Below are 14,152 nucleotides of genomic sequence, written 5' to 3' on the forward strand. Positions count from 1 at the left end.
CACATGGCTGGTGGGCAGGCTTTGGTCTGTGGGAATACAGCTCATCTTAATGGTATTTCTCCCCCCTTTTCCTTCTCTTACCCTTTTCCTCCAGGGCGGCTGTCAGACAGAGACGGAGGCAGCCAGAGAACTTCTTGTTGCTGCTGTAGCTGACAGCAGGGGTGTGTGTGTGTAAGGGGGGGTGCGCTGGGATTGGACGAGCGACTGCAGCCGCCCGTCATGCGGAGGGGCAGCCGGGGCTCACAGGTGCACAGCATCTGACAGATAATAGCAGATAAAACGCGGGCCAACCTGCAGCTTGCTCCTCGCTCAGGGACGGGAGACCCGTGGTGGTGGGGCGGTGGGTCAGATGAGGGGGGCAGGGGCATGGTGAGAGGCTCTGACAACTTACAGCCTTTACTTAACCACAGACCAGGCAGGCATGGACCAACACACACACATATACACACACAAGTCAAGGACAGACAAGGTCACCATCACAAATCCCTCCACAGAATCTCTCCTGCAGCTTACTGTACACTTGGAGGAGGTTAAGATTGATTCGGAGCTTAATACAGAGTGTTTGCGCAGCTGTTGCGTCTGAGAAAGCACATCAGAACCCAGCAGTCGTCTTATTCATTTATTTATTTGCCGTTTCTTGCTGCTCTTTTATTACCCCTGTATTAATTTCGGTTGAAAGAGCTGTGAGTCTCTGAAGTACAATAAAATGTGCTTATGCCACAGAGCCTTTTTCTTTTGCATCTTCGTTTTATTTCATGTTTTTATTCATATCCAAATCTGCTTCTCATCTTAGCGAGCAAATCTAAACTAAATGCAAACACATTTTCATTTGTTCAGGCTGTAATAACATCGACCCGAACCCATTTAAATCTGAGGTAAAAAAGCAACACCTCTGTCTCCTCCATCTTAATGAATCACATCCACCTGCCACTAACCTCTCTGCACTCTCACAACCCGTCTGCAGCCGGGACACATGGACCCTGACAGTGGAAAAGCATGCCACATGTCATGCATCTCCTCTGCCGTCCACATGCAGGATGCCAGCTGATGTGATGATGGGAAACAGTGTGTGTCCCGCTGCTGAAACGCATTTAGTTCTGCGGAGGGGAAAACAGTCAGGAGGAATCCGGCAGTCAGCTGCTGCACGGGCCTGAGACACACGACCTGACAAACTCTGCTCCCTCGGAGCTGCAACGATGAGACAGGTACAGGTTGCATTTTTACTTCACCATAAATTAAATGACTACACCTGCAGAAATGACAACCAATATATTACTCTTCTTTCTCACTCAAAATGCACTCAAAAATAACTGAACATAACTGCTGAATATTCTCGGTTCTAGCTGTTTTTCTTGTTTATGATTGGCCTGTGGAAATCTGTGTAATTCCTGTAATACCTTGACCTATAGGTCAATGCAAAGTCACACGGTACATTATGAGAAGGAGATTTTCCCTGAATTTAAAGGCCTTGGGTTCAAGCGTCTGCTGTGCAGAGGCTCCCTGCAGAAAGGCTGAAGCTGCCGTCCTGTAGCTTAACCTGACTGCCGACCCAGCAGTGAAAGCAGGGCAATTAAAAGCAGCGATTCCCCCTGGAAATCAATAATGTATCAAATTTGTATTTATACATACAGTCCTCTGCATACACACCCGTTAGGCATACATGCTCCACAAGTAGCTCCGGCAGAGAGACAGTGGAAGAGACCGAGAGAAGGCTGATAATGACCTTGACCTTGGTTGCAGGTCTTGCAGCGCTCATATACCTGCATTGAATATTCACATATGAGCAATTTAGCAGAGTGGCAGGCTATCATATTAACAATTAATCATAGCAGGAAAAGCTATGAGTAACAGGTATGCATAATGTTAGCCCATATGCTCCATTATTCAGCATTCTATAGGCTCTAAAGAAGAGGAAGCGTTAGGTTGTGAGTTACAGTGATGCAGTGGTTGTTTAAAGAGACGGCACGCGGACACACACGGACACACACAGGGTCCAAAAACTCAATCCAGCAGCCATAACACAGAGACAGAGTGGCATCAACCTCTATTATCTAGTCCCTATGCTGCTAACACAAAAGGCTCCCTGGAACAAAAATCCAATCAGTCCTCTCTAGGAGGATTTGCTCCACAGCAGTGCTCAGCAACACTGGTGGCTCTGCTGGTGACAAAGAAATAATCTCAGAGCCCACAGCCTGTTCACAGCCTGTTTACTGCCTCCGTCACATCGCCCTTTTAGAACGAGGACAGACAGACTCGACGCTACTCTCTTGTCATTTACTGTCCTCTGAGTTTAGCACCCTCAATCTCTCCCTCCTTCCCTGCATGCAGAAACATGAAGCACATGGTCGGCTGTGTGTACAGTGCGTGAAATTAGCGTATTTGCGACACAGGGAATATTTACTCTCAGCATTAGTAATATAGGCCTGACAAAAAGGAGCCTTGGGGCATAAAAGCTGGAGACAGGTTTGGAATAATTGTTTGATGACAAATATTTTGAAAATATTTTCTATATCGTGCTGCCCCCTTCCTCCCCCCCTCCTCCCCTCCCTCCCTCCCGGCTCCAATCTCCAACAGTCCTCCATTCTTTGTCTGCTGAATTATCACACTCGTTCTCCATTCATTAGCATGCTGCTGCTCATTTAGCTACGCTGCTGAGAAGCCTTCAACAAAATCAACTGGAAAATACTCAATATAAAGCGGCCAGCGCACCCCTCCCCTCCTGCTTCTTCTCTCCCCCTGCCTCCCTCTCTCTCTCATCCTTCATCTTCGTCTTTGTTTGTTTTATGTGTTTTGTTTTTTTTAACCGCATCAAAATGGAAGCATAGTCCCCCATAATGAAGAGGAGGGAGATAAAATATGCAAATTCACACAGAAAGGATATAATTAGGGCAATAATAGGAAGTGTTGTTTTCACAGCTGCTCATTTACACAAAAGACTGATTTTTCTTTTTTTTTAAGTAATGTTCTTCTCTGTTTTCTCCCCTTCCCTCCCTCCCTCCTCCCTCAAGGTGCAAAGTCTTATGGTCCACTTAAAACAAATCACTGCAGATATGCAGCCTGCAAGCCAGTCAACCCCGACGTGATCAAGTCACCCAGAGATTTCTATTAGCTCGAGCATGTACCACAGGTCTGCAAGCAGGAAGTTGCATCCAGCTTGTTTCAGACCCGTGTGTGTGTTCTTACCTTTCCTGGATAGAAATGATCACTCAGAATGAACTACACGTAACGTATGGGCTTACACTGCTTAAAGAATAAGGGGCAGCACACCAGCTCTAAAAAGCAATGCTGCCTTGACTTTAAAGCTTAATGTTTCCTGTTTGTTGTACACAGATAAAATGCTGCCACCGGCTAGTTTATTCTTACCAATCAAAGGAGGCCCGGTGCAGTAAAACGGAGCTTTAACACTTTTTTTCTATTTTAAAAGGAGTGAAAAGGTCATACTTACCATTTCAAAGAAATGCAGTGAGCGTGGCTAAAAGGTGTTAAAGATTGGTGCACAAACAGAACGGGGACTGGATGAGGATGAAATAATACCCCTTTCCCACCGACATTAGCGTGTTGACGCAGGTTTTTCAGACCTGGGAAGACCCGCTTACAGATGCCAATTGTCTCTGTTCCAATTGCCTGTGAAGTACACTCCTGTCAGTCTCTTTTCTGCTGCGTCACCGTCTGACGTCACAAATGTGCCCGAAACAGGGTTAGTAAACAGTGAAGATGTTACGGTGGTTAGGTCTTTATTGTATCTATTACTCATTCAGTCTGTGTATCAAACTCAGCGCCGATAAATTTGGAACGATGTTCGAGCGCTGCTTGGATGGATACGGGTGGAATTTGTAGCTGACATGACAAGGAGTCGCAGAAGTTACCGTCGGAGCGTAGCATCAAAGTCAAACCCAAAAAGAATGTGGTAAAATGTTGTGTTAACTTTAATTAATCTGCAACCAGAAGAAAGACTCATGGTCTGAAGTTTAATAAGGCTCCACCACAAAGAATTTAAACACTGGCCCTGTGCTTCATGAAGTAAGCATTACAAAGGGATTTCGAGGCCGGAGTGAAAAACGTACCACACCAATGTATGACAGAACTCTCTGAGTGCAATTTGCAAGAGGCCTGAGAAAAATACATCATAGTCAAAACAACAGCAGCACCACAACAAAGACACAAATACATGATATATCACTGTATTGTTTGGATGGCAGCCCAGAGACTTTCATCTGAAGAAATAGAAGCTATTAAACGGCTGAGAGAAGGCCGGGCTGGTGCATTGTGGGAGTAAAAGAGAACTCAGTTGACCCCATGTTTGAAGTAGTCCCTGTTTTCTGACACGTTATGCAAATAGGACAAATACATAATACTGTTAAACTTTTTGCCCTGCAGATATATGGAAATATGTAATGTCTTGTTTTTAGTTGCCCATAATAACTTGTTGCAGATGGCTAACTGGCTATTACATCAATAGAGAAACCTATTTCCACAGCTCCTTCTTTTTCTAATGGTGTGTTTGTTTTATTAACTGCTGCTCTCGCAATTTAAGGTGATAATCTCGAAGATTTTTATTTAAATAAATGTCTGTCAAGTCTCTATCTATCTCCGAATGAGGTAACACAATGGTGATTGAGCCTATGGCCTTTGCATTTGCAGTATATAGTATTACTATGGACTGGGTACAGTCGTGGAAAAAATCACAAGCGCCGCCCAGTTAGTGACGCGTTTTCCATCACCCAGCAGTGGTTGGTCTGCCAGAGAGGGTAGGCGGAGCTAAGCGGCTGCTTTTCCGGTCTCTGCAAGTGTTGCGGGTAAACAGTTATCCACTATGGCTGAACAAACAAAGAAAATATCGATGACTACAGATACAACTTCAAAAATAAGTGAACATCCAAAGAAAAAGAAAGAAATTCGACGCTCAGATGAAGGCAAACAGTCTGAAAAGGAAAGCGACCGTCAGCGAGGAAAATCAAGAGTTACAACCAGAGCCAACCGTGGACGTCACACATGCAACACTGTCTGGATATCTGGGAAGTGTGCTCCCACAATTACCATGTATCACCATAGGTGTTGCCAAAGAGAATGAGATCTTTGAGATTACAACTGTAGGTGCCATCCTAGTAAGAAAACTTATTGTAATGTTTTCTGCACTAATGAAAGTGTGATATAGATCAGAAATGTCAATGTCTTGTTATCATTCATTAGTCCTACAGTTAGAAGTTGACCTTTAACTGTAGCTCATTGTAGCTGGTTAGCACATTTCTTTAGCACTCTGCTGCATCCTTCAAATTAATACTCACAATAAAAACGGGCAGTTTTTAAAACGTTTTTTGGGGGGTTATGTAATTCAAGACACACTGATTTGAAAAAAAAAAAGATTTGGAAAAGTTTCACTATAACATTGTATTATTAACTTGTGTATTTCATAAACTTTAGAATACTCCTCTGGATCCTGCTGAACACCAAAAAGATGTAACCATTTTTATAGATATGGTGGAATATGGGGAAATATATGCCCTGCCCAGGCTGTTCACATGGGAAAAAAATACTTCAAAATAGTTGTGGTTGCACTCTGCTCTGCCCACATCCTTGTATTTTACTGTCTTTGTTTCTTGCCTTCTTTTACCCATCACTTGTTTTACCCTGCCCTTTACTTTGAGCTGTTGTAACTAGTGAATTTCCCCCAATGGGGGATCAATAAAGTCGATCTTATCTTATCTTAAACATAGCTGTGTGGCTAATCAACCTACGTATTGTTAATGTACTGTGATTATTATCTGCTGTATCTGGCGACGATGTTTTATACTTTTTGCACACTTTTATTTCTAATTTATTTGTGTGGCTTACACGACCTTCTTATCTGTCATGTTTATATTTCTGTATGTGAAGCCCTTTGTAACCTTTGTCTTTGAAAAGCGCTTTGTAAATACATTTTACTTTCTTATTCATCGTGACTATTATTACAACTATACGTCATTTAATTTGCATATTTTCCAACACTACGTAAAATAAAAGATTCAGACACAGTGGTTTAATGTGAGGATCTGGCTGAGCAAAATATGACCTCTGACCTCAGAGATACGTACGGTGTTTTTCGTCTGCAGAGAAAGCAGGAGACACAAAGATATCTGTGGGAGGAGAAGCTCTAATGAAGAACATTTCTCTTGTGTTCGGACAGAAACAGCAGGGAAATGAAGATACAAAGAGAGAAGTGATAGAGTGAAACAAGAAGCAAGTGAGGAGAGATCTGAGAGCTGCTTATTATCTCCACGCTGCTTCATTGCTTCAGACACACACACACGTTCTGCACGCGTCTGTGTTCAATCCTAAAAGTGTGCACACGCTCACACACACCCTTCCTCTCAAATCTGCCCAGATCTCATGAATATGATTGACCTTTTTTCCACTGTAATGCTGAGAGCGCATAAAGGGGAGAGGAGAAACTAAACAGAGGCAAGCAGAGTTAATTCAGAACAACACGTTATTGGCTGCTGACTGCAGATATGGAAAAGGACAATCTAATCGATAAACCAAAGGAATGACAATGGCCTCTCGAATCAATGTCTGCACCCCATTTTCTCACTGTGAAAAGACAAAGCTCTCAGCGCAGGTGTTTTTGTTGTTCTCTTTGCACCTGTGCGTGCGTGTGTTTAAGCGTACCTGGCTGCTGCTGTGGTGGAACAGTTGCCAGGACTAATCATTATTTAGTTGTGGCGGGGCTGGAAAGGTCAGCAGTCTGAAATGTCAGGCTGTGTTCAACAGGAGCCAGATGCAGCCGTGCGCTGCTCAAGTGTCCAATTAAAGAGGGCCGAGTGAGGTTTGAGTGGGTCTGCGTGGTGAGGGAGGGGGGCGCGTGTGCATGTGCGTGTGAAATGAGAAGAGGTGCTGTGTGTTTTATTTTTCTCCATCTGTGTGCACATGTGTTTAAATACAGTTAATACATGTGTAAGTGTGAATCTTTCCTCAGAGTAGCTAATGAACGCCATTAGAGAGAGAGGCCAACAAAGCAGCAGGAGCACAATCGTACGTTATGAAGCCACGTGAGACTATTAGTTTGTTCACACCCTGCGATTCCTCCTGTTGTCTGTTACATGAAGGTGATGGAGACGATAGAGAAAGGAGGGATAATACAACACAAAAAAGGGCAGAAATAAGAGGACAAAGCAGATGTGATAAAATAAGATCACTCATAAATAACAGTCGATAATGAGAGATGCTTAGAAAAGCAAGCAGAGGGAGAAGTGCCAACAGTGAGGGAGAAAGAGAGAGAGAGAGAAAAGAGGCGAGGAGAAAGGGAGCGAGGGAGCGGAAACTCCTTTAATCTGCCGGCAGAAGGAGAGGGTGTCCTGCCTGTGTTTCCCTATCAGAGTCATTCATCTGAAAGCCTCACCTGCTCTTCATACAGCCATCATAATAACCTTCACCGTGTTCATCCTGCGTGTGTGTGTGCGTGTGTCCGCTCACCCACTGTGAATAGTAATAAGCAGCAGGGCAGAATAAAATATGTCTGCCAAGTTAAGAATATAATAGACTTCCCTTCAAGGCCACACGTAACAACAGCCTGAATAATGACCTGCAATAATTTACACAGCACACTGAGCTGTGCGCTGGTCAGAGGAAGAAACCTTTCAGTGAGGAATAATTGAAAGCTATTTCAGTCGATCGAGGGCCTCTTCATGAGTGTGGACTTAACCCTGAACGAGGGGACTCCGACTGTGTCCGCTGGAATGTGCTGGAGCTCATCCACAGATGTGCAGAGTTTAAAAGAAAGTTTTGAACTGTTTCAAGATTAAATATTTAGCTCAATTATGAGACCATGGCTACAACCTGTTTATTACAGTATACATTTAACATGACTGTTTGGACTTGCATTTGCATTTATTTACTAGTTTTTAACACGCTGCCTGCCACAGAACAAATCATAATTTAGCTTGCAACATCTATTGTGTAAATACATTAGAATATAGATTCTCCCCTTGCAGGCGTAGTTTCCCTCTGCATACTCCGGCTTCCTCCCACAGTCCAAAGACATTGTTAGGTTCATTGCTGACTCTAAAATTGCTCTGCGTCATGCTGCCTTTGCCATTTTACATTGGAACAAACAGCGCTGGCGTAAAGCTGCCACAGTGTGTTTTTACATTGCGTTCCGGCGTGCACAAGGAGTAAAAAAACTGTGCTGTTCTGTCCTGCCGGCTTCATCGCTTCAATGTTTCACCTCTGTTACTTCCTCCCATGCCACTCAGAGGCGGAACTACTTCGCCCCACCATTACGCCTCTGTGCGTTTCATATAGAAGACGAAACGTAACAGAGGCGTAACAATCCCACCTTGATCTGGCAGTTTAAAAGGGGCTCATTTGTCAGCCCTGTGATTGACTGGCGATCAGTCCAAGGTGTACCCCGCCTTCTGCCCAATGATAGTTTGGATCCAGCCACCAAAATTAAATTAAGATTGATGATCAAAGCTTTACTTTTTATGTATTTTTTTGTATATGACTTTATTTAAGTGTGCTTTCATTTCGCAACAACATTCACAAGGCCGTACGCACGCCTCTACTCAGGTAAGTGAGGAAAGTACTTCCGGTGAGTCTACAAAGGAAAGCATGTTGTCTTACACAACAGTGTGATCTCTAGTATCTACCATTTAAATGATGTGTTACTGTATTAAAAATTAGCTTACACATTTACAAATGATCCCCTAGAAGCTTCTAGCAGAGACCAACAAGTTGTGTTATCTATAGGTTTTAGAACAAGTTGCACAGAGCTCAGTCTTTGTGAAATCAACTCTGTTTCTTCCATGAAGTGGGCACCACTGTAACTCCGATCACTGTGTAAGGTGGGTCTTTGTGAGGGAAATGAAGCGTAACCAGTCTAAAGTAGGTTTTCTCCTAAGAGATGGGGAAACATCTCTGCATCTCTGGAGCGGCTTGTCAAGGCCGATAGGTCTGAAATATATCCACCTCTCACAAAGACAAGAACGCAAACCAAGCAGGTGCAGACACCCGGGTGACCTCTCCAGATTTTCTTGAGAACATAAAAGGTGTCGCTCTAAAGTTTCCTCTCTCTCTCTCTCTCTCTCTCCGCTCTTCCCAGCCCTTTCTCTCCCCCTCTGGTTGCCCTCTGTCGAGCTGTGATTGGCAGGGGTGAGACTTGCCTCTGCCCAGGGCCTGAGGAACAGCTGCAACATAAACCCGCTAAATTAACCCGGTCTCCGCGAGCCTCACATATGCATTATTCTAATCAAAGCACATTAGATCATCCAGATACTTTAGACATATGGGTCTCTGTATCCGCCGTGCCGTCCCCATCTGTTTCTCCTCCCCCGTTTCTCAAATTTCTCCTTGCTTTCCATCTCAGTGGATCCCTCGTTCTCACAGCTGCCTCTCCTCAGTAAAGGACTGGCACAGATTTCTAACAACTACTTTGTGACATGTTTGCACACTCAGTCAAACTTGGAGCACCATATGCGTTGTCTGACTGCTGCGCGTTACAAGTTTGAGGTGTGGATTTGACACTATTGACACTACAAACTGTACGCATTATTAACTTCTCATTTGCACACTGAAAATAAAACACACTTTATCCGTTTTACCATCATACAGTTAAAACATGTGAAAAATATTTTAGTCATTGTTGTTTTGCTGTTAATGAAGCAACAGCGTGACATAAACGTATGCTTACTGCTACTGGAGGCAAAGGAGGGGAGAAGACGGGCACAAGAAGCTGTTAGGCCTACTCTGCGAAGCATAAGCCTCTTAATGCCCCCGTCTCCTCCTCCAGAAATCGCTAGATGAAGGTCCCCAGCAAAGATTGGTGGGAGAGAGTTGTGCTGGTGGAGTTTACCCATCTTGAATGGAAGCAAAACTTTCGGATGACGCGCAGGTCCTTTACAAAGTTGTGTGGACCGGTGGAGGGATTTACAGCTCGAGTTGAAGTCAAGACGTCATGCGCAGAAGAACGCAGTTAGGACGCATGTCTTTAGACGTGTATACAACAGGGTTTCCAGACAACAAATGAGGGTTGGATTACATATTTCAAAGTGCGAAAAACAGACAAGTGCACATGCGCCAACCACACGTGCAGCCTGTTACAGTTGCTTTGCTTCTCTGTGTCAGAGCAACTGTAACGCCTGGATTTCCCCCTGGGGATTAAAAAAGTATTCCTGATTCTGATGTGTTAACTGCATTATATCTCATTTAGCAATCTTTATTCACAAGCATAGAAATAACCTTTAAATAGACACACACCTTTAGACATTTCCATGCACATACACACGGGCACACAGGTGTTCAGTAATGTGGATACTTCAGGACATTGAAGCGTCACCAAAAGGTGTAATAAATCATGTGTCAAAATACCATTAAAATGATGATGTTGTAAATGTGTGGAAATATCAACAACAAAAGGAGAGTCGTACAAAGGGATAGCTTTAACAAAACAATAACGACAGTTGGTGATCACTCTTAGATCTGACCTGTCGAGGTCTCCCATATGCTCTACATCAGGGGTTCCCAACCTTTCTGACTTCACGGACCAGACAGTAGCAATAATATTTTTGACGGACCGGGGGGTTCGACACGCATGCGCATAAATCCCGGTCACACGCACGGAAATACAGACAGTGAGGAGACTGCATCTTATCATTCGTCTTCACATGCTGTGACTGAGATGAACCGGAGATGATCCACATGGAGTTTATCAGAGTTATCATGCCGCGCGGGGAGGAGACAGACGCTAGGAGCGGAGCAGATATGACGCAGACCTGTGTGTGTTTTGATGCTCATACCAGAATCAATGTAAAGTTGCGATCCGTCCGTATTTCTGCGCACAGTTAAAGTATAAACTCCGTCTCCACAGGCTGTCATACGCCCATATGCTGTGTAGTTCATATATTTCACTGATAAACACAGAGCTTTAGATTAGCATCAGGCTTCATGATCAAAGTTTCATGGGATGTGAAGCCAGGGTTGCCAGGTCCGCGGTTTTTCCAGCTGAATTGGGCGACTTTTGAAGTGTCTTTAGAGGCGCGAGGCCCTGTGCGGTTGCACACTTCACAGAGCCCATTCGACGGTTCTGACTCCGCGTATGTTTGGAATGTCACAGACACTTATTGGGTTTCGCGGCCCGGTGCTGAACAACCTATAGGTCACAATAAAGACCTGTGTGACAACAACTGAATTCATGACTTCCATATTGTTCCATTATAAGAGCTCCAGGGCAATAGCTCTTTGACATTTAATACATTGCATCCTCAGACAGCATCCCTCGATACATGAAACTAACCAGTAGTCATCAAATCAACACTACTCATGCTTTAGGGCGCTCACACTGGAGCATGCAACACTTTTAGCAGCTAAAAGTGGGTGAGGGTAAAGTACACAGGGTGCCTTACTGGTATGGGAAACTGAAAACATGGAGTACTGATACCGAGCTTGCTATGTGAGCATCTCAGAGCAGCTTTATGCCAGTGTGGGAGTGTGGTTGAAGTGGGTGAAAGTGAAATCACAGGAACTAAGGGACTTACCAGTGTTGGTGATGGTTAACAGGTCGAGGCGTCGTTGTTGCTGGAACAAAAAAAAAAAGAAGACATTTAGACAAACGTTATAAAAATGCCAAGAAATAATCCGTTTTTGTATTAAATAATTTCACAATTTCTACATAAGTTTAATTCCCCAGTCCAGGAAGTTAAACATGTACAGTTTATTTTGCAATTTTGGCTTGAATAAGAAACGCAGTGTCATTATTTTTGCAACATAATTTGAGATGCCTCTTCCAACTCACTTCTTTACTTCTGTTAAGCTTATTCTTGAAGAACCCGCGAGCTTGTTTAACTATTAGTAGCTTCCCAAACACTCTGTGTGCATGTGTGTGCAAGTGTAACCTCCTGGTGTTAGATGGAGTGTATTTGAAAGTGTGTGCAATTTAACACTTGATGTCTCCGGCAGCTGAGAAGGAGTCTAGAGGAGGCGCTAGCTGGCTGCCCCTCTCTTTAACCTGCTGCCTTTCCTACACACACACGAACACACACACTCGCAGACACACACACTTGACTGTTGAGCGCTGCAGTAATCAACACCTCATCCCTCCTCATCTAGCAGTCCCTTAGGAAAGAAGATCTTCACATGCTAAGGAAGGATGAAGGGTCTGTGTGTCTGTGTGTGTGTGTGTGTGTGTGTGTGTGTGTGTGTGTGTGTGTGTGTGTGTGTGTGTCTCGGGTGTTGTGTGTTGTGTCTGTATGTGTCAGAGTCTAGCTAGGTCACAGTCAAAGCCAGCTTTTAGGACTAGACTGCATTAATATTCAAGCACCATACTAGCCAGTTGTTGAGAGGGATAAGCAAAGAGACTCTCAGCATACTTGGAGTCCTTCTCTCCTCACATACAGTGCTGCCTGGAGTGGGACTCTCTGATAGGCTACTCAGTACTTATTTTAGTATTTAGCTGATACCCTTACTCAGAGAGACTTATAATATGCAATATGAGTGGAATTAGACCAACAGTTGCAATGTAGGAATAACTTCAAATGCAAGTTCCCCAATGTTGTAGTGATAGTAAAGAAAGCAACATTAAAGGAGGGTATTATGCTGATTTCAAGCTTCATATTTCACTCTGTGATACCTGTGGAGTAGCTTAGCATAATTTACAGTTACAAAAAACTCATCATCACACTGGTGCTCTGTGCAGGCCCTCATGCGGCCTCTGCCTGAAACGACTCAGTCAGCTCTGTCCCTTTAAGAAACCCCACTTTCTTCTGATTGGCCAGCTCTCCGAAGCCTGCTGAGGCTGCACTTTGTGACGTCACAAAGTGCAGCTTGTAGAAAAAACTATGTGAAACCTGGCGTTCACAGCAGCCTGCAGACTGAGCTGAGAAGCCTGGGGATTACTCCAACATACTTTTACCTACAGTTCTGAAACTTCACCCACGTTTAGTCCGGACATCCAACACTGGACAATAGTACATATGTTAAACAGCACAATAGCCCTCTTTAAGAGTAACATTGTGTGGAAATGTGCTCAGGAGGGGGTTGAAAATAAGAATATTATTTTATGATAGGTAGTAGTGTGTGTCCATTACTATATATTATGAAGACTCAAGTTATAATTTAGTCTCCAGTGTTAGGGCCCGACTGATATATCGTTTGACCGATATCATTGGCCGATATGGGACTAACAGAAATATTGGTAGTGCGTGCCCCAACTCCATAGTTTACAATACTCTCATCACTGTCTGCAGAACAACACAGCAAAGCCAACACTGGTGCACACTTAAATTGATTATGCATTCATTCATTCATTGAAGTGTGCATTCATCATCTACACCGCTTATTTTGCTCAGGGTCGCGGGGCGGCTGTAGCCTATCCCAGTTGTCATTGGACGAGAGGCGTGGTACATCCTGGGCGGATCGCCAGTCAATAACAGGGCTGACACACACAGAGAGACAACCTTTCACACTGCACGCATGCACGGGGAGAACATGCAAACTCCACAAAAAGGCCCCCTATGTCTGAACTGGGATTCGAACCAGGAACCTTCTAGCTGTGAGGTGACACCACTGATTACTTTTTTTTATCGTCATATGCGTGCACAATTCTATCAAAAACATAGAAAAGGCCTGCTTTCTTACAAGCTCATACAGTACATTAACTTTATTACCCACTGTATTTGTAATAGTTGAATATTATTGCTCTAAAATCGGTATCAATATCGGCCTTCAAAATCCGATATTGGTCGGGTCCTACCAAGTATGGGTCAAGCTCCAAAACCACTGGATCCTAGGCACTGGTTAATTAACTTACACATCTAAAAATCTGTGGAACCTTTCTAAAGTTGATTTATTATAGAGAAGACAAAAACACAAAAAAGCATTAAATAAAAAATAAAAAAATGAGGTCACTGACATTTTCACACATCAGCAATGATTTTTAAATGTTTTACTGAGCAGAATAGTTAGATATCTGCAAGAGCAAAGATCTTAGATGAAAGTAAAGCTAAACACTGATAACAGATGCACAGTAGTTTAATAAAGTAAATATAAAAGTTGATGAGAAAGATGTGGTGGAGATAATACTAAATGTGTGAGGGGTTTTTGGAGACTTGGGTCTTCAGACAGCAGAGGGATGCTTGGGCTGTGAAGGGAAGCTCACCCCAACATGTGGAGACAGAAAGAACAA

The 14,152-nt window shown here is 43.7% G+C and overlaps 1 protein-coding gene across 1 annotated transcript in view; it reads right to left on the reverse strand.

Annotated features, from left to right (window-relative positions):
* Positions 1–14,152, reverse strand: part of LOC138607697 (cytosolic carboxypeptidase 6-like) — a 285,563-nt gene that overhangs the window by 77,879 nt on the left and 193,532 nt on the right. Inside the window, exon 6 of the mRNA XM_069680335.1 lies at positions 11,508–11,547. Coding sequence (XP_069536436.1) covers positions 11,508–11,547 — 40 coding nt within the window. The remainder of the gene's footprint in view (positions 1–11,507; positions 11,548–14,152) is intronic.

This window comes from Semicossyphus pulcher, unplaced genomic scaffold, assembly GCF_022749685.1.
Source record: "Semicossyphus pulcher isolate SPU_LCO1_2020_fin unplaced genomic scaffold, fSemPul1.0.p SCAF_4, whole genome shotgun sequence".
NCBI classification, from domain to species: domain Eukaryota; kingdom Metazoa; phylum Chordata; class Actinopteri; order Labriformes; family Labridae; genus Semicossyphus; species Semicossyphus pulcher.